The sequence below is a fragment of the Bicyclus anynana genome, chromosome 24 (genome assembly GCF_947172395.1).
Source record: "Bicyclus anynana chromosome 24, ilBicAnyn1.1, whole genome shotgun sequence".
In the NCBI taxonomy this organism is placed as follows: domain Eukaryota; kingdom Metazoa; phylum Arthropoda; class Insecta; order Lepidoptera; family Nymphalidae; genus Bicyclus; species Bicyclus anynana.
The window spans coordinates 8,091,233-8,118,222 of record NC_069106.1 but is presented as its reverse complement, the minus strand read 5'-3'; the positions used below and the strand labels follow the sequence as shown (position 1 = coordinate 8,118,222).

Genomic DNA, 26,990 nt, shown 5'->3' with positions numbered 1-26,990 from the left:
GTAAAAAAGAAAAAAAAAAGAAAACGCAATATCTATAAAACTATATTAAGGCCAATATCGTCCTAATGCCAGCTTGATATACCGAAACGGCTGAACCAATAAACCGGCAGACATCTAAATAGATGTCACAGGGACGTAGCTAGCGCCGTATCAGCCGTATCAATGATACGGGGCCCCCAATCTGCCCCTTTTTTTTATTCTTTACAAGTTAGCCCTTGACTACAATCTCACCTGATATTAAGTGATGATGCAGTCTAAAATGGAAGCGGGCTAACTTGTTAGGAGGAGTATGAAAATCCACACTCCTTTCGATTTCTACACGGCATCGTACCGGAACGCTAAATCGCTTAGTGGTACTTCTTTGCCGGTAGGGTGGTAACTAGCCACGGCCGAAGCCTCCCACCAGCCAGACCTGGACAAATTAAGAAAATCTCAATCTGCCCAGCCGGGGATCGAACCCAGGACCTCCGTCTTGTAAATCCACCGCGCATACCACTGCACCACGGAGGCCGTCAAAAACGCGTGAAAGCAAAAACTAGTAAACTGTAATCTACACTTAATCTCTTGCTCCCCGTTAATGAAAACAAAAACTGCCTATAATTTGTATACAACGTGTTAAGTAAATGGTATAACATCCTGAAACGTACATATATTTTACATATATTTCGATCTTATAAACACAATGGGGATGATGACTAGGTTTGAATATATTGATTTTTATGATACATTCGGGTAAATAGGGTCAATGTTAAATAATTTATACATAAAAAGCAAAGATTGTCTGGATATTTGCAAAATAAATGAGATTATAAAATTTCAAAATCTATTAATATTTTATCGTAGTTAGATTAAAATTTATACAGTTTTAGCTTCCTTACATTAAATGTGACATTTTTCAATACATGAACTATAAACATAAACGCACAAATAAGAAAGATATTAGTAATTTTGTTTGAACGCACATACAAATCTAACGATCATTACATTACCTACGACGTCATTAGTTCGTGCCATTTTGTATGGGGCGTTTTTCAGGGGTCCGCCGCAAATCTGACCCTTTAAATCCCTGTAGCTCCGAAAGTAATGATCTCAGATACCCTGTTCCTTTTACAAAATTGCTTTACTATTAGCATACTCTTAATTTATACACAATTTAAAAAACTGTCATCATCCCTATTCTGTGTATAAAATAATTAATTTACTTAAAAAAAACTTTCATACTAAATTACAAGACCTTATATTTTTTTATAGGCAAGTATTATACCTCCCTAACTCCTGGTTGACGGCTTGATAGGGTTACTAACCGAACACCTTGTAAATGCGATTATTTTGAGAATTTTTTTTTTTTATTCTTTACAAGTTAGCCCTTGACTACAATCTCACCTGATGGTAAGTGATGATGCAGTCTAAGATGGAAGCGGGCTAACTTGTTAGGAGGAGGATGAAAATCCACACCCCTTTCGGTTTCTACACGGCATCGTACCGGAACGCTAAATCGCTTGACGGTACGTCTTTGCCGGTAGGGTGGTAACTAGCCACGGCCGAAGCCTCCCACCAGCCAGACCTGGACGAATTAAGAAAATCTCAATCTGCCCAGCCGGGAATCGAACCCAGGACCTCCGTCTTGTAAATCCACCGCGCATACCACTGCGCCACGGAGGCCGTCAGATTACAAAAAAAGTAATTTCTTTGTTGGACAAAAAAAGGTTAAGTCACTGTCATGTTCATTTTATGCCAGCATTTTTGTTACTTTTATAAGAAATCTTTACCTTTCATTTGTACCTATAGGGACCCCCAACTAATTTTGATACAAGACCCCTTCAAGGCACGCTACGCCACTGTGTCTCAATACCGCCTCCACCCGAGCTTTGCGATTCTATTATGTAAACTATATTTAGAACGGAAAATCCTTGTATCCAAGCGTGTATTAGTAATATATTGAATACTTCTGAAATAAACCACTCTAGCGGTTAGCTTTTTATGGTTCCGTACAACGAAGAACCCTTAAGGCAACAAGGAACCCTTATATCACAATAATCACGCTAATATTCAAGGCGAAAGTTCGTTCCTCCGTAGCTACTGAAGCGATTTAGCTAAAATTTGGAATGGAAATAGATTTTACCTTGGATCAACACATATGCTACTTTTTATCCCGGAAAAATCCATGGTTTCCGCGGGATTTTTATAAACTCAATTTCACGCAGACGAAGTCACGGGTGTCTTATAGTTTCTTAATATAGAGACGTATTTGGCCGGTTTTGTTTAGCTAGCGGACACCCGCTAGTTCGTATTCTTGAAATTCAGCTTTTCACAAATTCCGCGGGAATTATATATTTTTGTGATAAAAAGTAGCCTATGTGCTCCATAATCTCCTCTTGCTTCCACTGAAAGCATCATTGAAATCGATTCAGCCGTTACAGAGATTAGCCCAGCAAACAGACAGACAAACGAATTTTATTAAAAACGCTTGATTATATTTTAGAATTATGTAAATAAATAAACTTCTTATGACATGTACAATAACTTATGAAGCTTATATGTACGATATTACCTAAAATTAAGTTATTTGTATTCGGTAGGAAATGGAGGAAAACAATACTTAGTTAAGTGATTGCCTCTAAGTATAAATAACTTTCGTATGTCCACTTCGTCCGCGTTGACTTCGTATTCCAATACAGAACCTGTAGCCAAGCAACACGTCGATTCTCTTTCTACGATCGTTAACGCTTCGAAAACTAGATAAATGTATGGAAATGACATTTGCTATCGACAGGTCACGTGGTCAAGATCTGTCATTCCCATACATTTTTCTAGTTTTCGAAGCGTTTGCGATCGTAGACAGAGAATCGACGTGCCATTTGGCTACAGGGGCGTATCTACCTTTTTTCTTATGACCGACCTGCTTCAATCTTATCCTAGTCCTACTTTAAACCGAAAGTGTGCCAGATATACTTCATTTAAAGAAGGCTTTTTAATATTATAATTAATAGAACCTCAATCGGCCCAGTCAGGGATCGGACCCAGTACCTCAGTCTTGTAAATCTACCGCGCACTGCGCCACGGAGGCCGTCAAAATAGACTTTGATAGTTATAGCTTAGCAACTTCGTTCGTAACACTCCCGATGTTACGGGAGGGGGGCGTGTAGCGATGAATGAAAAACCCACGACTGATGACGTAACATCCCCGCTCGCACGAATTCACACCCGCGGATTCTTTCCGCACGTCGCCCGCATATCATGGGGCGCTATCAAAGATCTCGCCAGATTATAGCAGGTTTGCGTTTTAAGCAACTTTATAACAGAGGGGAGCCGTGATAGCCCAGTGGATATGACCTCTGCCTCTGATTCCGGAGGGTGTGGGTTCGAATCCGGTCGGGGCATGCACCTCCAACTTTTCAGTTGTGTGCATTTTAATAAATTAAATATCATGTGTCTCAATCGGTGAAGGAAAACATCGTGAGTAAACCTGCATACCAGAGAATTATCTTAATTCTCTGCGTGTGTGAAGTCTGCCAATCCGCATTGGGCCAGCGTGGTGGACTATTGGCCTAACCCCTCTCATTCTGAGAGGAGACTCGAGCTCAGCAGTGAGCCGAATATGGGTTGATGACGTAATAACAGAGGGCCTAGTGGCAGTTTGATACTGTTACTGTCACGTAACGTAAACGCGAATTTCTAAGGAATTGAAACAGCGCCATCTAGTGGCACTACTGCACAACTGCAGGCGCAGACGCTTACCGCGACGAAGATGGCGACGAAATGGATGACGCACATACCGGACTTGACACCGCCCCAGCGCAGGATAGCGAGTAATTGCAGTCCGCGCGGGGCACATGATTGACATCGTCGACTACCCTTAGGCCGAAAGGTCTCAAGAACAAGATCCCCCGCGCCTTACCCGGGCAAGGAGGCATAGCCTCGAGGCCCGTACCCCCACCTGGATTTTTGTCCGGGAGGAGATGACCTGCCTGATAAATTTGCGTTTACGTCAACGTGATAGTAACAGTATGAAAATATTGAAAACTCTCAGTACACAGGAATGATAGCGTAACCTTACACTTATTTATGTGAAAAATACATAAACGCGTAAAATCCAGTGTCACGTAAATTTAAATAGGCGCATCATCATTTAGATATATTTACGAGTAAGTATAAAAACCTGTAAAGGATTTTATGATCCTTGTGTTTGTAAAGAATCCATATAGCATAAGATAAGTATAAGTAAGAGAAATATGAATTAAGGAATAAATAAGCAAGTTAAAATTAAAAAATTTGTAATACTTACTTTGACAGTTTTTAAAATTAGCTAGACTAACATATTTTAAACGACTTCAAAAAAAAGGAGGTGATTCTCAAAAGCGTATATTTCTTTTTTTTTTTTTTAATTTTAATTTTTTGTTTAATGTTTGTTACCTCATATTTTCGTCATTTCTTAACCAATTTTGAAAATTCCTTTGGTGCTATCGTTCACTATGCTAGGTCACACTAAAACAGAAAAAAAAATTTTTTTGAACCGACTTCAAAATCACAAAAATGAACTAAAAAACGAAAAATAACATTGTATGTGCTATCTTCTGATTACTTTCAAAGGCGGTGCCAATATAGTGAAGCATTAACTACTTAAAGCCGATTAAATCTTAAAGTTTTTAGATTTAAATACAGTTCTTTACCGTGGTTCTTCCAGGAACGGCTTTAAATAATACTTCACTGGCTTGACACCGTCTTCAAAGTGATCAGAAGGTAGCACATACGATGGTATTTTAGTTAGTTAATTAAAAATTAATTTAAAAAAAAATGTTTTTATTATTATTATTATTATTATTAAAAAAATATCACGTGTGGTTTAGCTTTGTTTATAAATTAATATAAATGACACTCTCGATAGTTCAAATTTAAAAAAAAATCAAGTAAATTAAACCTTTTAATTAATGTCCAAATCTCTAAATATACAACCCAACACCCTTGTCCCTTGTTATAACATTTACCACATTTGACCCATTTAAGACCTCACAGTGACGGGCCAAATTAATGGCTTTGGCCAGATCGTAAGTCCATTACATGTAATTGATAGATTCAAGGGTCAGATTAAAATAATAAATCTTGAGCTACAAGACGTAGGGCATCTATACAAGGCTGATTTTCAGGAACGTCTTTTTAACCAATTATAAAAATTAAAGTTATCTATGGACACGTTTGTATGTATGTAACCCACTTTATACGGGATGTTCGGGAGAATTTCCCATAACTTCAAGGTTGACTAGTCCACTTATAGAAGTCGAACTGCATAACTTTTTTTTACTAAAAAAGAAAAAAAATGTTATCATACTTAAAATTAAATAAATTCCGACTATCCATGTAACATACGCCTTTATCTAAGCCTTGCATTTTAAAATACGTAATTGTAGTGGTAAGGCTGTCGATATTGACGAGGTATTGCAACTGGCACTCCGCGGTTTACTAGTAAGCTACTTCATGATATTTATCAATGAATAACTTTGGCTAGGTCATAATGTAAAGATGCGATATAAGGGACATGATTTACAAAAGAAATATTTTTTACTCCAAAAATATTCATTTAATAACACATGTTTCTCGGACATTTTTAATTAATTTTCCTTAAAGAATATAACCCTAGAGTAATGGGAAATACTCCCAAGCATCCTGTATATGCATCAGTGTTCCAGCTTCTAAACATGTGCCAAATTTTATCGGTCTATGTTTGTACGTGTAAGTCTGTGTGTTTCCCGAATCTCAAAAATTCTAATTACAAACAGATTAACATAAATAGCTAAATAGGTAATCTTAAAAAGAAACTCTCAAAATAATATAATACTCCGAAAATATTCATTATAGAACACATGTTCCTTGGACATTTTTAATTAATTTTCCTTACAGAATATAATCCTACAGTTATGGGAAATACTCCCGAGCAACCTGTATATTGAATGCATAAGTCATAATTCTTTAATAGACCAATAAACTCGAAAAAATTGACAAATAACAAATTAAAAAAGGCCTGCTGACGAATAAATCGTTTTTATAATCGTTATCAATCCATATTCTGCTGCTGAGCTCGAGTCTCCTCTCAGAATGAGAGGGGTTAGGCCAATAGTTCACCTCGCTGGTCCAATGCGAATTGGCAGACTACACACACGCAGAGAATTAAGAAAGTTCTCTGGTATGTAGATTTCCTCACGATGTTTTCCTTCACCGTTAGAGACACTTGATATTTAATTTCTTAAAATGCACACAACTGAAAAATTGGAGGTGCATGCCCCGGATCGGATTCGAACCCACACCCCCCGGAATCAGAGGCCGAGGTCATATCCACTGGGCTATCACGGCTTCTTAACGGATTTTAAAATACGACTTCTCTATTCCCAGATACCACAATGTACGGGCTACTTCTAGAGAACATGGCGGAGTACATCCGTCAGACTTACGGCGAGGAGCGATGGGAGGACATCAGAAGGCAGGCTGGAGTGGAACAGCCCTCCTTCTCCGTCCACCAGGTGTACCCAGAGAACTTGATCACTCGACTGGCGAAGAAGGCTCAAGAGGCAAGTAAGAGATTCGTTGTAACATTCAAAATTAATACAATAAAAATAGATAAAACCAGACCTCCGCGGTTTCACTCGCGTAATTCGCATTTTCTCGGAATACGGGGATAAAATACAACCTGTATTACTCTCTGATAATGTAGCTATCTATTGGTGAAAGAATTTTTAAAATCTGTCCAGTAGTTTCGTAACAAACTACACAAACTTTTATAAAATTAAATCTGTCAATTTGGTCCTTGCTTCGTTGGTTGGCTCACATCAGTAAGGCTTATTCTGTAACCTCGTCTGGTATAACTTGCTAATGCGGGTTTCGAGAGTTAGTATCGCAATACACAGAGAGACAGAGGTGAATTCGAAACGCGCACTAGCGAGTTATAAAAACATCGTTGTGGGAGTATTTCCCTTAAATTTTTTTAGTAGTTCTTACCAACAAGACAGCATTCATAAAAAATTCGATTTCAGAGGGGGGGGGGGCCTCTGAAATCGAAATTTTATTGAATTTGGGTATTACTATTGAATTTCATATGAATTAAATTGTGCACAAAACATGTGCCTGCAGCGCTAACGGCTTGACATCCGATAAAACTGCAGGTCGATTCTGTTAATTCTGTTTGTAGCGATTGTACGTCTCTAGCATAATATTATCTATGCCACGCTCGAGTAAATCCGAAATTCTCCTCTTCGGCACCCCTACAATATGCATATACAGAGTGCTCGGAAGTGTTTCCTATAATTTCAAGGTGTTGACGAGTCCTCTCATAGGAGCCAAAGTGCATAATTTTTTTTTTTAAACCAAAAAATTTAAACTTTTTATTTTAAAACCAATGACGAAGTTGACGAACAACTAATAACAATAGTTTTTTACGCGCCAAAGTATTATTTTTCACTAAACAACTTTCTATGTGCAAGTCAGTTCGAAATTTAAATTAAACCTTTGATAAGTTACCTCTTTGGTCGCCATATTGCAGAGTAGAAGATCGTTCCATTTTTAAATTACACGACAAATATGATTTTACATAGATATAATTTTACATAGATATGACATAAAAACACGACAGATATGGATTTTCATACAACTATTGCCGGCTAATGCTCGACCAGTACAGCAAGTTCGATTTATCTCGGAGAAGGTTATCAAAATAATGCTGAAATTTCCAAGCATGGTTGAGAAAAAAATATTATTTACCCCGAAAATATTTATTTTAGAACACAAATGTTCCTTGAACATTTTTAATTAATTTTCGGTAAAGAATTATTATTAAGAGTTATGGGCTTATACTTCCGAGCATCCTGTATAATAGATCAATCAGTTTAATAAATCCACACTATTATTAGCTCATACGAAATTAGGTACTCGTAGGTAGTTCATTATTAATAGAAACTCGATGAAACTCTGAAGTGTTGACATGTTTATTAAGCCTATTTATATTTCATAACTACGCTTTGATGTGAAATTGCTATAATTTTTATTTAGATTGATATAAATACTTCATTTTATCATTATATTCTTTTACACGCATATATTATAAGCTTCACTTGTAATTATCTATGTAAGAAAATCTTGGAATCTATTGGATTATGATGAAATTTTGCATACGCTCTGAGTTCTGATGACACATGACTAGCTGAGAAACGTCATTACAAATCAAATATGGCCGGGCGGCCTCCCCAAGATGGCGACCATCATCTAATCTACCGAATCTAAAATCGTGACGCTCAAGTAAGGCATCATGGACTACATTTTCAGTCTGTTTGAAAAATAGAACCAGATACAAAATTTCGTCATGTGTAATATCGGCCCATTAGCTCAGTTGGTTAGAGCGTCGTGCTAATAACGCGAAGGTCGCGGGTTCGATCCCCTCATGGGCCACAATTAATCTTTTTTTACTTTTTTTTTTAAAGATTTAACCAAATAAATGAATATAGAAACCAAATACTAATCATACTAACAAACCTAATTGTTTATCTTCTTTAAAAAAAACTGACAATCACTTGCTCAAGTAAAATGTTTTGAAAAAATAAAACGAGTATTTAAATAATACTTACACCTACTATTAGTGTGCTACAAAAATAAAAAAGTAAAAAAAAAAATAAAAATAAAAGGAAAAACAAAAGAATAGATGTGGAGATGCTGGGATTTGAACCCAGGACTTTCAGCATGCGAAGCAGACACTCTACCACTGAGTTACATCCCCGATGATACTATTAGTGAATTTATAGAACTAGTTGTGAAGTATATTATTCTTTAATCAAATTTTTTTTTAAACTTTTATTAATAATATAAAATTCAAATTAGAAATAACCTTCGCCCATATCTATTTATAGTTTTTATAGTATTTTATATCTATTTAAAAATTATTTGGCCATTGTTGAAAAATATAATGCGAATAGATTGTCTAAAAACTATTACTAATAGTTAAATTATTATAAACTATTATGTAACTATATAAAATAAATATAGTACCTACTTGGTACGCAGCAAGGATAGTTTAGTTAGTAATCAATACATTTTTAATCAAAAATTACTTGAACTACATTCATTCAATAAATTTAAGTAATTTTTCATTCAATCATTCCGAAAAACTACATTGTGAAAATAACTAATTTTATGAGTTAACAAATGCACTAACTAAAAACAGTTCTCTCTCGGTAGGTAGCAAGGTTAATTCCCCTCTCTGTCGCCCCCATAGTAGGCACACATGACGCTCTCATTGATGGACTGAAATAAATCAAACTATATGAAAATTGCTCTAACATTTTCAACAGGCGTTACATTATTAATACCTGAACTTAGATATCACGCACAGCCCAAACCACTGGACGGATCGGGCTGTAATTTGGCATGCAGGTAGATTTTATGACGTAGGCATCCGCTTAGAAAGAATTTTGATCAATTCTACCCCCAAGCGGGTAAAATAGGGGATGAAGGTTTGTATGAAACATACAAACCTTCAAACATACAAACAATACAGGGTTAATATATAGCCTTTAGCGTTCCTCGATAAATGGGCTATCTAACGCAGAAATAATGTTTCAAATCCGACAAGTAGTTCCTGAGAGTAGCGCTTTCAATCAAACAAACAAACTCTTCAGCTTTATAATATTAGTATAGATTATTTTTATATTAATAATAACAACTTATTTTCAGGTTTTAGGCATATCAGAGCGGGAGTTTATGGACCAAATGGGCGTATACTTCGTAGGATTCGTCTCGCAGTACGGTTACGACAGAGTTCTATCAGTTTTGGGCCGGCACATGAGGGACTTTCTCAATGGATTGGATAATTTGCACGAGTATCTCAAATTCAGTTACCCAAGAATGAGGGCACCGAGTTTTATATGTGAGAATGAGACACGACAAGGGTTGACGTTGCATTATAGATCGAAGAGACGAGGTTTCGTGTATTACGCTATGGGGCAAATCAGAGAGGTGATGTTTTTTTTAAATGTACATTTTTTTTATTATCTACAAGTTCGCCCTTGACTACAATCTTACTGTGATGTGATGTGTGATGATGCAGTCTAAGATGGAAGCAGGCTAACTTGTTAGAAGGAGAATGAAAATCCACACTTGTTTTGGGTTTCTACACGACATCGTACCGGAACGCTAAATCGCTTGGCGGTACGTCTTTGCCGGTAGGGTGGTAATTAGCCACGGCCGAAGCCTCCCACCGGCCAGACCTGGACATCTCAACAAACACAAGAAAATCTCAATCTGCCCAGCCGAGGATCGAACCCAGGGCCTGCGTTTTGTAAATCCACCGCGAATACCACTGCGTCACGGAGGCCGTAAGTAAATAAATATTATGACCTAACAAATGAACTAATAAAAAATGGTTGTGTTTACTTTATACGTATTTATCGTGGAAGTGGATGTGGGAAGAATATCAGCAAAATCTCCTTAAATCCTTAAAAAATAACCTGCCTAGAAACCTTGGCCTCGCTTCACAAAAATTCTCACTCTTCAGGTAAACACGTTTCCTCGCGATGTTTTTTCCGCCAGCGTTTGAGACACGTGATATTTAATTTCTCAAAATGCACACAACTGAAAAGTGTACTTAGTACTTACCAGATTATAATTAGATTTTAGTTATACCTACCGAATATAATAACAGAGAAACGTTTAAAACTTATGTCCACGAGAGTCATTTATAACAAACTTCGAGTGTCAGTGATAAATTGCTGTCACAAAATTAGGTTACGAATTTTGCGTCCTAACCGCCGATTTTAGTACAATGTTCTTGTAGTTGTTACCTATTTTGAAAATATAAGTGTAAAAAAGTACTAAAAAAAATTAGAAAATAAAATGTTATTTGGAGGCGCCGGGTATCGATCCCGGTACCTCTCGCATGCTAAGCGAGCGCTCTACCATCTGAGCTACGCCCCCGATGATTAACGTGGTAAAATTTATTTATAGTATAAACACGTTGGTTAGAAGCAAATTTATTATTTAGAGTGAACACTAGGTGGCGTTAGTTACTAGTAATGTTCATAACAATTTCTTAACTATACACTAGATGGCGGTATTATATTTTAATTTTTAACCGACTTCCAAAAAGGAGGAGGTTCTACGTTCGGCTGTATGTATGTTTTTTTTTTTTTTTTTTTTTTTATGTATGTCCAGCGATAATTCCGTCATTTGTAGACCGATTTTGAAAATTCTTTTTTTGTTTTGAAGGGTTTGATTCCAGGGTGGTCCCATTTTTTTCATGTCAGGATCTGCTGATGGCATCCTGGAGAAATCGAGGGGAACTTTCGAAAATCGTAGAGACGGCTAGTGCGTTTGTTATTGTTTCCATAAGGTATTTTAAACCACTACAATTTTATGAAGGTCTGGAGTTGGACTGATGATGGAGCCGATACACAGACGATGGAACTCGTCAACGATTTACAGCAGGTACCTTTTGTTTGGGCTTAATTTATTTGTATTGATGAGAACTTTCCACCTAGATGGGTTGTGACTGTATTAAGGGTCTGATGATGAAGACGAAGGACAGTGAAGAGAACTCCTCGACGGTTCACAGTAGCTACCTTGTGTTTGGACTTGATAAATTTGTATTGATGAGAACTTTCCACCTAGATGGGTTGTGAATATATTAGGGGTCTGGTGATGAAGACAAAGGATAGTTAAGGGAACTCCTCGACGGTTCACAGTAGCTACCTTGTGTTTTGACTTGATAATTTTGTATTGATGAGAACTTTCCACCTGGATAGGTTGTGACTGTATTAGAGGTCTGGTGATGAAGATTAAGGAGAGTTAAGGGAACTTCTCGACGGTTCACAGTAGCTACCTTGTGTTTGGACTTGATAAATTTTATATTGATGAGAATTTTCCACCCATATGGATTGTGACTGCATAGGGGGTCTGGTGATGAAGACGGAGGACAGTCAGACAATCAGTAGGTTTGTTCACACTCAGTGTGCTAACACTAAAAATTAAAAAATAAAAATTTTAATAAAAAAAATTCAACCGACTTCCAACTCAAAAATTAACCTAAACTAAAAAGCAAAAAATAACATCTTACCTATGTGCTACCTTCTGATCAGTTTGAAGGCGGTGCCAATCCAGTGTCATGTTTTAATTAAAGCCGTTTCTGAAAGAACCACATAAATTGTGTAATTTAAACGGCTTGAATTAAAACATCACTGGCTTGGCACCGCCTTCAAACTGATCAGAAGGTAGCACATAGGTAAGATGTTATTTTTTGCTTTTTAGTTTAGGTTAATTTTTGAGTTGGAAGTCGGTTGAATTTTTTTTATTAAAATTTTTATACAGAATATTATTTTATTGTAACGACTTGTCTACTGTACGATGACCAAATGAAAATTGAAAACTAGATTTTTTTTGTTTACAACCAAAAAATTTACGTCATGAAGCCTGTGACGTATTAGGTTATCTCTTTCCCTTTGCGATTACTTATTTTTAGCAAAAAAATTTATACCTAAGTATAGCAAATGGACTTCATTTTTGTTATTCAATAATAATAACAACAAAATATTAATGAACCTTATATAAGCCCTCCGGCCATATTATTTTTTAAATTTAAAAAATAAAGATTTAAATTTAAACCTCAATTTTCTTCAAATTAAAGTGGAGCTAATCATTACTTCTTAAAGTTCACTTTAATTTGATGTAGATATTAATAACATATAAGTAGTTAAATATCACGTGTCTCAAACGGTGAAGGAAAAACATTAGAAGAAAACCTGCATACCAGAGATGGGTGAAGTCTGCCAATCCGCATTGGGCCAGCGTGGTGGATTAGTAGCCCCCTCTCATTCTGAGAGAAGACTCGTGCTCAACAGTGAGTCGAATATTCATGGATGATGATGATGATGACTAAAATAAAACATTTCAGGTAGCCCGCCATTTCTACCACAAAGAGATGCGCATAGAGTTACTTCGGGAAGAGTTACTTTTCGACACTGTCCATGTGACCTTCCAGTTGACCTTCGACAACAGAGCTTTCACCTTGGCGTCTTTGGCGATGACGAGGGAGGAGAAACACTTGCCCATCAGTGCTTCCGTGCTGTTTGAGATATTCCCTTTTTGTATTGTTTTCGGGTAAGATAAAGTGTTTAGTCGCCTGTATGACGTTCATAAAGCTCCGTTTATATCTACAGACACAGTGCGTCACAGACAAGTAGCGTGGCAGACACCCACAGACACCGTCTATTCACACGGTAGCAGGTAGCTAGAGACACATAAAGTCATTTTCGAGAAAGATAAGTCCCCCAGACGCGGCGCTAATGACAAATGGTACTTATTGTCATTTGGTAATGGCGGTCTTATTTTCATTTGTGTAAGGTGCTGTCAAGTTTAGTTCAAGTTTCATGAAAAGGACTTTACAGACATGCACCGCACAGACAAAATATTCTTTCCGCGAATACTGGCCGGGCGCGGCCCGTGTCTGTCAACGTCTGCGCGGCCGCGTGACTATATAAATATAAATACGTTAATAAACACTGTATAGAAGAATATCATTTTGTCTGTCACGGCACGTGTCTGGCACGCTAAATGTCTGTAGATATAAACGGACCTTAATACGTACTATTGTCGTGAATCTCGGCAAACTTTCAAGAGTGTATTAGGTATTTGATTTGATTTATGTGCTGTGTAGTTTCATATTATCAAATTCGTTCGAATTCAACATTGCTGTCAAAATAATTTTGCAGGGATCTACGAAAAAAAAACTAAATTCAACTCTTTTCAAGATAACGAAATTGCACACAGGAAGTTCTGCCCGAGAATTCGAATTTAAACTTTTTTATACTTCCCACGTCATATCGAAAACTCTGCTTCCTCGGTTCGTTTGCATTTCTGAGCTGATTTTTCGACATAATTAATGACTATAATATTCCGAAACGCTTAAAATCGATTTGGTTGTTTCGCCGAACCTTGGAAGAAACCGAAATTTCGATCACACAATAATAAATCAGAGGGCCTAGTGGCAGTTTGATACTGTGACGATGTAAACGCGAATTTCTAAGGAATTGAAAAAGCGCCATCTACTGCACAACCGTTTCAATTCCATCTAAATTTGCGTTTACGTCAACGTGATAGAAACAGTATGAAAATATTGAAAACTCCCACTAGGCACACAGAGAGCCTAGTGGCAGTTTGATACTGTGACGATGTAAACGCGAATTTCTAAGGAATTGAAAAAGCGCCATCTACTGCACAACCGTTTCAATTCCATCTAAATTTGCGTTTACGTCAACGTGATAGAAACAGTATGAAAATATTGAAAACTCCCACTAGGCACACAGAGAGCCTAGTGGCAGTTTGATACTGTGACGATGTAAACGCGAATTTCTAAGGAATTGAAAAAGCGCCATCTAGTGGCACTACTGTACAACCGTTTCAATTCCATATTAATTCTCTTTAGGCACCCTGAATACTCTCGTCTGTATATGAAAAACTAGCCGACGCCGCGCGGTTTCACCCGCGTGGTTCCCGTTCCCGTAGGAATACGGGGATAATATATAGCCTATAGCCTTCCTCGATAAATGGGTTATCTAACTCTGAAAGAATTTTTCAAATTGGACCAGTAGTTCTTGAGATTAGCGCGTTCAATCAAACAAACAAACAAACAAACTCTTCAGCTTTATAATATTAGTATGGAAGTATGGATGGGAGCGAATTACAGACGCCAGTAGTAGGCAAAAATTCAACAGCCACTGGCGGCAACTTTATAAATTCACTGCTTGTTTTGTTTTACAGGTCTGACATGGTAGTCCGAAGCATCGGCAACTCCTTGATGGTCATCCTGCCAGATCTGGTCGGCAAGAAGATTACCAATTGGTTCGACTTGGTTCGACCTTTGATCGCCTTTAAGTTTCAAACAGTAAGAAGTATTCTTTATTTTGATGAATCAACTGTACTACAGCCTTTCTTGATGAGTACTGTTTACTAACAAAAAAATTAAAAATATAGAATATTAAAAGTATAGAAGTATAGTTTTAAAAAAATGATCTTACTTTTCATCAGATAATAAAATTAACTTTTTTAAATGATGGGTGATATGAAAGCTCAGAGTCACTCAGCGAGCGATGGAGCGAGCTATTCTCAAAATATCTTTGCTTGATCGAATCAGAAATGAGAAGATCCGATGAATACTAGCGATTTAAGACCGTATTGTTTGGCCTATGTCCAGCAGTGACCGTTCATCGGTTCCAATGATGAAGTGACTGGTGATTCGGTTCCCACACGCTTGATCTTAATAGATGACTCTTAACAGATGACCCTTAACTGATGACCCTTAACAGATGACCGTTAACAGATGACCCTTAACAGATGACCCTTAACAGATGGCCCTTAACAGATGACCCTTAACAGATGACCGTTAATAGATGACTCTTAATAGATGATGTCTGCCAAACAACAGTTATTATTTTAATAATGACTTTTAAGATTATTTGTATTACTCTGCAAGAACGATTATGTTTTTTCGCGCGTATCTTTAATGGATATATGTATGTGTGTATGTATGTATGTATTTAATATTCTTTATTATCTCAAGTCTTCCAAACCGCTGAACGGATTTACGTAATTAAGATATCGTTAGTATTCGTCTTGATAACCCAAGTGTTCTTAAAAAGTTAAAAAACCAACATGACGACTGTGAAACGAAGTCGCGGGTGTCCTCTAGATTAATGTAAAAATAAATAATTATGATGTTAATACTGTGGTCAGATCCTGAACCGCACCAACAACATATTCGAGCTGGTGACGGTGGAGGCGGTGATGCACGAGAAGGCTCCGGACAAGAGGAACGAGCTCGTCCGGCTGTCGGACGAATCTGACACCACTACTGAGAAGAACTTACGGCTTAAAGGTACAGATATATTGAATAGAAGCAGGCGTCAGTTTGCGGAAGTTTATTATGAATAGGGAATTATTGTTTTTGCGGTTCTACGGGAAAAATCGAAGAATCTGTGGAGGCACTATATTTTGCTAATGCAGTATTTCATGCGGCTGCGATGGCATTTATTTATTAAGTTAAGACATCCTCAGTTGCTTTATGTCGTTTCATCTGTGACTGGGTACTTAAGTTTGTTCGTCTTATTATAATACAAACGTATTTAATTATGAATTAATAGTAGACGTCGCGTGGTTTTACCCCTGTGGATCCCGTTCCCTTGGGAATATATTGATTATAATATATTCTTCGATAAATGGGCTATCTAACACTGAAAGAATTTTTCAAATCGGACAAGTAGTTCCTGAGATTTTCAAACAAACAAACTCTTCAGCTTTATAATATTAGTATAGATTAGAGTCAGGAATTAACGGATGAGTTTGCGATCTATGTTTTCTTGGAATCTTTTGATAGAACACGCAAAAATAATCCCTACAAGTGGTCACATCTAAAAACCCAAGCGAAAAACAGCCCGGAACATACTCCGGTAATAATAATAATGCCTGAAGGGAGTTTTCAATATTTTACTATAGCGTAAACGTAAACGCGAATTTATATGGAATTAAAACAATTGTGCAGTAGTGACACTAGATGGCGCTGTTTCAATTCCTTAGAAATTCACGTTTACGTTAACGCGATAGTCACAGTATCAAACTGCCACTAGGCCCTCTGCATAATATTACTGTGGCCATGGTCCAGATCGGCATACGAAAGCCTTCAATTCCTGCAATTATCCAGACTCGCTTAATTGCAGGAACTGAAGCATTTCGTATGAATTCAAACCACTCGGAGTGGTACCTCGATGATAAGATTCATCACCGAGGTACCAATCCGTGGTTTGAATCCCTATACTATGGGTTAGGTATTTTCCAAGCAGATTCTGGGCTAAAAACTCAATCTTATACTCGGGATAGATTCTTGATACAATTTAACAAATTTTTGGGAATGTTATCACCGCGTCGCATCGACTTGCGGTACGGACGGCTTCAGTGTGCTCTTGGCGTTCGAGCCGTCCACATCTCTTGTTGTGTAATTCTTTATGGGTATACTTGGGATAAGCGGGGAGAGTGACTTGAATGGAAAAGGGAAGTGTTTGTTAACAGTCAAAGGATCCTTTAACCCTACACACAACGTTCACAAGTGCGTGACTTCACTCAAGGTCATTCTCTGCCATTCTAGGGTCTTATTTTGGTTACAGTTTGATTTGTTAAGTAAGTTGTCCTGACAAATGTTGTGAATCATAACCTTTGTTCGACATTAGTTTTCTTAGTTTTGTAATCACTTTTGAGTCTGCTAAAAGGAGGAACATCAAATAAACATGAAGTATAAATATGGATGAACTTTTCAGGAATACCCCGTAAGAAACGCTTTGCGTATGACGGAAGACCATTGCCTGATGTTATAAATTTACATCTCAAAGGTATTCAGTAGATTGGGGACATGGACACTTACCTTACCATGCCTTCGTTAATTTATGTTTAATTAATGTACATAAATATTAAACTTATTTAATTTTTTATTTATACAGCACATAAAATCAGGTACTTGGAAAAATAGTACATAAAGTACCAACTATGTAAATCGGTTAAACCACTATATTTTACATAAAATTGTAGTACATACAGGGTGTCCCGTAATTAATGGATAAAACGCAAATGGTAGATACACCACCTAATCATCTAACTTAGATGAATATTTTTCCAAAAATCCCTAGGGTGACCAAGTTATGTTTTTTCACTGCAAACTAATGTAGCTGCTGTAATTAAGATTTTTAAAATGTGATTTTTGTTATATATTGAGGAATAAATTACCAACTTCCTACAATACTATTTTTAAAAATAATGTTTTATTTGTTTTGTAGAAAAAGCTTTGAGTGCAATAATAATTATTTTTCTTTCATTAAAATGTCCCGATTAAAAAAAATTGTTCAAAAAATAAAACGTATGGAACTGAGGTGTACCATTATTTAAAAAACATTTACATTTATCGAGGTTTGTAAATTGGTATACAACTTGTGTATAAATCTAGTGGCGTGCACTTCATACATGCATTAAAGTACTGCATACCTTATGAGATGTTTTCCTTAATAAATATTAAATGAAGATTTTCCCAGTTTGGTTATTTTTTTCTACTAGTGCATACCCTGATCGACAACCTTATGCACGCTTGTGTGCTTGTGTCTACTCTTTGTAGTTACAAAGTGGATGCTAAAAATGTATGGGAGGTGCTGAATTTTCAATACAAGAAAATATTTAAAGTGTGCACATTCCAACTTTTTTGATTTTGGAAAACTATTCAAATTAGTTTTAGATAATTAGGTGGTGTATCTACCATTTGCGTTTTATCCATTAATTACGGGACACCCTGTATAATAATGTACTTAGATAGTTAAATAGTATTTAAATTATAGTAAACGCACTGAAAAGTATTTTGTAAAGGCTTTAAGTGCAGGTTATTTCTGAAAGCACTTTTTACACTGTATAAATTCAATGTACATACCTAATATGATTATTACGAGTATGTATTTTTTTATTTGGCACTTCTACACGTATAAACATTGGTCTTTCTCTTGTATATAAATCTGTCTGGCTTCCAATCACTAAGTCCTGGGTTCAAGTCGTGATTTTAGAAAATTGAAAATTAAGCTTTTCAGACAGCCGTGATAGCCCAGTGCTGCGTTCAATTCCGAGGAACGTAGGTTCGAATAAAGTCCTGGGCATGCACCTCCAACTTTTCAATTATGTGCATTTTACGAATTTAAATATCACGTCTCATAAACAGTGAAGGTAAAACATCGTGAAGAAACCTGCATACTTGAGAATTTTGTTAATTCTCTACGTGTGTGAAGTCTGCCAATCCGCTATTAGCCTAACCCCTCTCATTCTGAGAGGAGACTCGTGCTCAATAGTGAGCTGAATATGGGTTGTTAATGAATTGTGATGATGACGAAGCTTTTCTTTCTTCCATGAAATTCTCAGACTAAGTTGGTTTTACACCTCCGTTCCTCGGAGAATAGCCTCTTACAGAGTCGAACATTATCACTCTTTAACTTCTAACCCACATTGATATAGCGTGGTAAGTCTAGCTTCGACACCGTCTCGTCTAGAAGATAGATGATGATAAATAATAAATAAATAAATAAAATCTTTATTGACCAAAAATAGATACAATAAAACCATTACATTGTCTGTGGTCTCCACACTAGATTGATCTGTATCGTGGAAACCAGGTAGGATTTTCTAATGTTTCCGTTGGATTAGGACTAATTACAAAAATTAACAATAAATAGGACTACATTACAAAAAGAAAAACATTACAAAAAAGAAAAGTAAAGTAAAACAGTAAGCAGAAACGTTAGATAGGTGTACACAATTATTTTAGCTTATTTCATATTTGCATTGAGTAATTCTTCGGTGTCTGTACAAGTTAAACTTTTTAACCAATTTGTTATTGTTAGACTTGCCTGATTTACTGAGAGGTTGCAAAGATTACAGGAATGATGATGATGATGATGACGATGATGATGATGATGATGATGATGATGATGACGATGATGATGCGTACAGGTCAGATGATCTACATGGACAACTGGCGCATGATGATGTACCTCGGCACGCCGGTGATGCCGGACTTGGCCGCGCTCGTGTCTACCGGCCTTTACATCAACGACTTGTCTATGCACGATTTCAGCAGGTAACTAATTATTATTCCTACCCCATCTCTGAAACCACCGGCAAAGACGTACCGCCAAGCGATTTAGCGTTCCTGTGCGATGCCGTGTAGAAACCGAAAAGGGGTGTGGATTTTCGTCTTACTCCTAAAAAGTTAGGTCGCTTCCATCTTATACTGTATCATCACTTACCATCAGGTGGGATTGTAGTCAAGGGCTAACTAGTAATGAATAAAAAAATAAAAAGAACTAAACCTAACATATTGACAAAAAATACAGAAAATATATTTCTACAGAAGTTACAGAAAAAGTCCATGTAGATACTTATTAATGGCTTGGTAAATCAATTAAGGTGTCGTGTAGAAACCGAAAAGGTTGAGGATTTTCATCCTACTCCCAATAACTTAGCCAGCTTCCATCTTAGATTGCATCATCACTTACAATCACACAGGTGAGATTGTAGTCAAGGGCTAACTTGTTATGAATAAACCTACTCAACTGAACTTTGATTCCTATTTTTTTTTGTATCCGTGAGACTCTCCTTGTATGATGATACTTGACATTTGACGTTATAGTTTAAACAACTAAAAATAAGATACTAATAGACTGTATAATAAATAAATTAATTAAACAAATAAAAAAACCTGACTGCATAAGGTATAAAAAAACTGAAAAGAAAAAAAAACAAGCTCAGTCCAGAAGTGTAGAAAGCAATTAGAAAACAGCCGTGAACTATTAAATAATGTAGAAGAAAATCATTCTATCCAATATCTAAGGTCCACTAATATCTAAGAATACTTAGGTTATTGAGACAAATCTAACGATATCCTAATTACGTGGTTTGGAAGATATGAGGTAATAAAGAATATTACATACATACATACAAGATACGCGCGATAAACATAACCCTTCTTGCAGTCGGGTAATAAAAAGGTGTTTATGCATTCATTATATATATCTACAGGGATCTAATGTTAGCTGGGACCCAACAATCCGTGGAGTTGAAACTAGCCTTGGACCAAGAGCAACAGAAGAGCAAGAAGCTAGAGGAGTCCATGAGGAAACTCGACGAAGAGATGAAGAGAACTGATGAACTGCTGTACCAGATGATACCCAAACAAGTCGCTGATAGATTAAGGAATGGAGAAAACCCGATTGATACTTGTGAGGTAAACAATAACAGAATATTAGCACTATTAGTGAAAATATTGTTTTATTAAATTTTTGGTCATTATTGGTCTCTTAAAAATGATGATGTCTTGATCGAATCAGAAATAAGGTGATTCGCAGATGAACCAAAGTTCCGACTTAGCTCATCGAGTCGAAAAGTAGATGTGGCAAAGGGACATAGTTCGAGGCACATAGTTCATAGTTAGTGAGTGAGTGATAAAGTTGCTAATGCATACGAGCGATCCCCTACCGGGATGTCTCATAGGATCTCTCGTACCTACTCGGTAGGGAGAAATGAACAGTAACTGCCTTTATACTCAACAAAGTCCTAGTTGAGTTGAAAAAAATGTATTCACTCATACATAGTCCGCAAGTAATAGGAGTAAGAGTACAAGGCTGAAAACAACTTATTACAAACACAAAGTAAAACTTCTGAATATGTAGCAAAATTTTATCATTATCTCCAATATTCATTTATTAACTAGAATTGTATAGGTAGTGCCTGAAGACGAAAGTCTTCGCACAGTGCGTGTTGCCAGTGATGACCAACGGATCCGAGACTTGGTCGCTAAGTATGGGCTTTATTAGAAGGCTCAAAGTCACTCAGCGGGCGATGGAGCGAGCTATGCGTGGAGTTTCTCTGCGTGATCGAATCATAAATGAGGAGATCCGCAGACGAACCAAAGTCACTGACATAGCTCAGCGAGTCGCGAAGCTGAATTGGCAATGGGCAGGCCACATAGTTCGAAGAACCGATGGACGTTGGAGTCCCAAGGTGCTGGAATGTTCACCTATGTTCAGCAGTGGACGTCCATCGGCTTATAATGATGTATAGATAAAGCTGGATAACATAAATAATATTTGTGTATGTTTCTTTTACAGATGTTCAACAGCGTTTCCATTCTGTTCTCTGACGTGGTCACCTTCACGGAGATTTGTTCCCGGATCACTCCAATGGAAGTTGTCTCCATGCTCAACGCTATGTACTCTATATTTGACACCCTCACCGAAAAGAACCGGGTTTATAAGGTAACAGCAATATTTTTTTTTATTCAATGACAAGTTGACACGCCTAAAACTCACCTGATATAAGTTCCTTAGTCATGAGCTGGTTCTTGCAACTGCGAAGCGGCGGCGGGGCGCGCAGCCGCTCGCATCGCGCGTTTGGAGAGGAGTTGAGTGGTGGGAAGTGAAGGTTCCGTTACACTCTCCGACGGTTCATTAATTTCATCTTCATTAGACTCGTCTTCTTGTAAGCAAACCGAACTAACACTATCTTGTTCCAAGTTTGTTATTTGTGACAATGAAAAACGCTGTCGGCAGCAACCATCCATGATCCCAATTAAAATTCGGGTGAAGATTAATTTATATTGCTTCTCGTATCTCACTAAGTTCTAGAAACTTTTCCCTTGACAACAGAAGCCTTATCAAAACGGATATAATGAATCGTACCCAAAGCTTGAAAATGCTCGGCTATTGCTGAACCGTCCGTGTCCACATTCTTCATGCTACGTATATGTTCTTTCACTCTTATAGTAATGTTACGGCGAGTTTCGCCTATATATGATCTTCTCTTTTATTTTAATTTGTACACAGACATCAACACAACACGGGTAGTGTTGTGTGTAAGTACATTATTTATGGCTCTTATACTCGTGACGTCCTTATAAACTAACCCATTATAATTCCACTACAGGTAGAAACCATAGGAGACGCATACATGGTGGTGTCAGGCGCGCCGGAGAAAGAAGACAACCACGCGGAGAAAGTGTGTGACATGGCACTTGACATGGTGGACGCCATCACTGATCTGAAGGACCCCAGCACTGGTGAGAGAGACATATTCGGAAAACATGGAAACAATAAAATATCTGTTGAATTACTTTATTAAAGGTACTCATTCAAACGTCAGAGAAGCCATTTTTTAAATAGGAAATATTAGTGTTTTCCATCTTCAAGTTTTTCAATGAACCTCATAGTGTTGTTGGGTTAATGCATGCTCTTGACTAGGTATGCCTGATGGAAAGCTATGACGTGGTCTAGGATGGGATGCACTTGCCTAGAAAGTGTCTATTCACCCTTGCCTTGAAGGTTCACAGACATTCACAGATGCTGGAAAGGCATTTCTTACTTTAGTAGTTATAATAAGAAACGTTGAACGTGCTGGTCGTCTGGGTGAGAGGACCTCCGGGTGATAGATAAGAATCTGTCACTCACCGATAAGTCCTCGAGTTGTTAAAGCTTTCAGTGTTCCCGAAGCGATCTTAATAACAAAACAGGAGAGCTCGATTTATGAGTGCCCGTGGCTCAGTCATCAGGCGACGAGTCAGAAAACGGTGGGGTTTTAGTCGGTTGAAGTCCGACATAACCTTCTTGTCTCCCCGTGGCGAGAAGGTCTGGGTGTCAGCGATGTAGGGATGCCACCGTTATTCGCGTCTCTCTGTTCTATGGTAAATGGGAAACGCAGAATGAAGATCGTAAAGTGCCTGAGACAACCCTCCTTACAATCATTCATCATCATCATTATCAACCCATATTCGGCTCACTGCTGAGCTCGAGTCTCCTTAAGCCAATAGTCCACCACGCTGGCCCAATGCGGATTGGCAAACTTCATACACGCAGAGAATTAGGAAAATTAACTGATATGCAGATTTTCTCACGATGTTTTTCCTTCACCGTTTGAGACACGTGATTAGTTTCTTAAAATGCACACAACTGAAAAGTTGGAGATGCATTTTAACATGCCCCCACCGGATTTGAACCCACACCACCCGGAATCGGAGGCAGGCAGTCATATCCACTGGGCTAAAAAAAAACCTTACAATGCTACAATAAAAAGTAATAAAAACGCGTTGCAGGATCTCATCTATCCATCCGTGTGGGAGTACATTCAGGAGCCGTGGTCGCAGGTATCGTAGGCCTGAAGATGCCTCGCTACTGCTTATTCGGGGACTCCGTCAACACCGCGTCCCGGATGGAGTCCACGTCAGAAGCCATGAGGATACACATCTCGCAGACCACCCAGGAGTTGCTGTCGCCGTGCTACAAGGTCACTGAGCGGGGCGAAATCCAGGTCAAAGGGAAAGGTAATTCGACAAAACGAAGAGGTAAAAATTGTGAATATTGATTTGTTATACCTTAGTTTTAAGTAACACCGCTATTTAATTCACACAGCCTGTCTATCTGGGTATATGGAATTCAGATATGGGGTACCCATCCAACACACTAGCAATCCAAAGAGCCCAAATTGAGAACAATTGCTAATGCGGCCGAGTACACACGCAACACTGAAAAACACCAATATTTGGAAATGCCAACAGTTTAGGACGAGATAAAGAAGTACAAAACTAAACATCGTAAACGCTTCCAGAAACATCCAAACCCACTGGCTTATGGGCTACTGACTGCTGATAGAGTCAAAAGGTTAAAACGGGCAGATGTGCTTGACTCTATCCAAATTTGAGGACAGTGGTTCCCAGGTCTGCCAACACCACTTTTTGCCTGCCACTAATGTGCTTATAGTCTGTCGACTTAAACAAAATTAAGGGTAGGATAAGAAAGGCAGGAGAAAGCATATAAATATGTTATTATTTGCCACCAAGTTCTCCAACGTAATCCTTACAACTGTAGATTTTGTTTTTCATGCCAGCTAGACGCCAAAATATTAAAAACAAAATTGTTTTGTACGTCTAACATTAGTAGACATTTCTCTCGGTAAGGTAGATGTAGTAAAGTCTAACCTAGAACCCAGTAAAAATGTTTTCGTTGAATGTTTGTAAGTTTGACAGTTAATTCCTTATCCACAGGAGCTATGAAGACCTATTGGCTGGAGGGATGTGAATCAAGACCAGCTCTAACAAAAATCATATCAAAACAAATAGAACCATTCTCCCAACTCGAATGGGAAAGAGCCGCAGACGCCCGAGACAGCATCGCTGAGCATTCCGCACAACAGTTCAGCAATAAGGAAACCAATTCGTTCCTCTTCACAAATTCAATGAATTCTGAACCCAATTCCATTGTGAATAGCGTTGGAAATCCTGTGACATTCCAAACGTCTCCTCCCGCTTTGAAGCAGACTCCAACTGTTACTTCGCCAGTGGAAGAGAGACGGATGTATTCTCCGGTCACATTCCAAGATGTAGCCCGGCGGAGTATTGCGAATTCTCCCAACAGGACAGACAAGGACAAAGGTATTCTATTGTAGGAAATAGTAGTCTGAGACGGATATGACGTCAGGTAGCGCGACTTGTTTCCGTAAAGAATGAGGAGTTAGAGAGGGGATCGGTTGGTGGGAACGACTTGCGATGACACTCGTCGTGCGGTCGGCTTCAGTGTGCTCGTGGCGTTCGAGCCGTCCACATCTCTTGTTGTGTAATTCTTTATGGGTTACTTGGGGTAGGCGGGGAGAGTGACTTGAGAGGGAAAGGGGAGTGTTTGTTAACAGTCAAAGGGTCCTTTAACCCTACACACAACGTTCATAAGTGCGTGACTTCACCCAAAGTTATTACCTGCCATTCTAGGGTCTTATTTTGGTATTTGGTTTGAAGTCGTTGCAACGAGATGATAACAATAGTTACATTATCAGCCGATAGACGTCCACTGCTGGACATAGGCATCTTGCATGGACCTCCATCTCCCTTACCTGCAACCCGCTTGATATCCTTTATGTTTATGGGATGCCAAAATTAAAATGTACTTTTTTATCACAAACAACGAAGTTTATTTCCGTAACTTTACAGAATTAACGTACAGAAGAGCCTTTTTTTACATTTTTATTTAAAAGAATATTTGCCATAGCTTTTTAAAATATGACTACTATTCCCATTCCCCTCCAACTAGTCGGGAAAGACTGTGGTAGGAGTGGGTACGACAATAGACCAACGGGGCGGGGATCGAACCACCACCCTTCGGTGATGAGTCCGACCGCTCTTACCGTTAAGCTATTGAGGCTATATATATACTTTAACTTTTAAGTTTGTCGCCAGATTGCCGAGCTATCCCCGAGTCGAGGTCAACGTCTACCAGCGTGGCGGGAGCGTGGACGGACGCCGAGTCGTTGGATCCACAGCGGACTCTCGACAGCTTGAACTCTTCATTTTGGTACTTGTTTTCAATGATACTATGATAGAGCCGTGATAGCCCAGTGGATATGACCTCTTCCTCCGATTCCGGAGGGTGTGGGTCCGGAGCATGCACCTCCAACTTTTCAGTTGTGTGCATTTTAATAAATTAAATATCACGTGTCTCAAACGGTGAAGGAAAACATCGTGAGGAAACCTGCATACCAAGGAATTTTCTTAATTGTATGCGTGTGTGAAGTACCAATCCGCATTGAGCCAGCGTGGTGGACTATTGGCCTAACCCCTCTCATTCTGAGAGACTCGAACTCAGTAGTGAGCTGATAATGGGTTGACAATGATTATTATACTAAAGACTAACCCCGCGACTTCGTCCGCGTGGAAATTAATGTAAATTTTCAAGCCCTATTTCACCTCTTTAAGGGTTGTATTTTAAAAATTTTTGAATTACATTATATTTCGTATTTTTTTCATGATTTATGAAGATTTTTTTTAAACTGTAACTCTAAAAATGAAGGACCTTCCATACAAACTTTCTACCCCTATTCCACCCCTTTCTTATTTTATTTACGGCCACGGAGGCCGTTGTAAGAAATAATAATAAAAAAAAGTTTACATTATAAAGATGTTGTATATTTAGTTACAGCTCAGCATCCCCTTGCAGAGTGAGCACGGCACCAGTGGCGAAACGCAACAGTGACGTGTGTACAGATAATATGGTGAGTTACCGGTTACCGCTTTGGTTACAGAATGATCTCGCTCCCTTCACTGATCAATAGGGATGATGACAGTTTTTTAAATTGTATATAAATTAAGAGTACGCTAATAGTAAAGCAATTTTGTAAAAGTAACAGGGTATCTGCGATCATTACTTTCGGAGCTACAGGGATTTAAAGGGTCAGATTTGCGGCGCTGCTGCGGATCACTGAAAAACGCTCCATAGAAAATGGTACGAACTTATGACGTCGTAGGCATTTAATGATCGTTAGATTTGTATGGGCGTTTAAACAAAATTAATAATATCTTTGCTATATCTTTATTCTGCGTTTATTTTTATAGTTCATTTATTGAAAAATGTCACATTTAA

General features: G+C 38.0%; 1 protein-coding gene and 3 non-coding genes across 4 annotated transcripts in view; 2 read left to right on the top strand and 2 right to left on the bottom strand.

Moving 5' to 3' along the window:
* LOC112054000 (soluble guanylate cyclase 88E) overlaps positions 1–26,990 on the top strand; it is an 83,574-nt gene that overhangs the window by 51,733 nt on the left and 4,851 nt on the right. The window contains exons 2-14 of the mRNA XM_052889042.1: positions 6,385–6,560; positions 9,709–9,990; positions 12,920–13,125; positions 14,785–14,908; positions 15,757–15,898; positions 19,549–19,675; positions 20,617–20,821; positions 21,705–21,851; positions 22,519–22,651; positions 23,681–23,908; positions 24,629–25,015; positions 25,811–25,925; positions 26,544–26,622. Of these exons, the coding sequence (XP_052745002.1) occupies positions 6,393–6,560; positions 9,709–9,990; positions 12,920–13,125; positions 14,785–14,908; positions 15,757–15,898; positions 19,549–19,675; positions 20,617–20,821; positions 21,705–21,851; positions 22,519–22,651; positions 23,681–23,908; positions 24,629–25,015; positions 25,811–25,925; positions 26,544–26,622 (2,343 nt within the window). The 5' untranslated portion in view covers positions 6,385–6,392. The remainder of the gene's footprint in view (positions 1–6,384; positions 6,561–9,708; positions 9,991–12,919; positions 13,126–14,784; positions 14,909–15,756; positions 15,899–19,548; positions 19,676–20,616; positions 20,822–21,704; positions 21,852–22,518; positions 22,652–23,680; positions 23,909–24,628; positions 25,016–25,810; positions 25,926–26,543; positions 26,623–26,990) is intronic.
* On the top strand, positions 8,357–8,430 carry Trnai-aau (transfer RNA isoleucine (anticodon AAU)). Its single transcript has one exon. It is a non-coding gene; the product is annotated as a tRNA-Ile (tRNA).
* Trnaa-cgc (transfer RNA alanine (anticodon CGC)) lies at positions 8,684–8,755 on the bottom strand. The gene has a single exon. It is a non-coding gene; the product is annotated as a tRNA-Ala (tRNA).
* Trnaa-agc (transfer RNA alanine (anticodon AGC)) lies at positions 10,875–10,947 on the bottom strand. The gene has a single exon. It is a non-coding gene; the product is annotated as a tRNA-Ala (tRNA).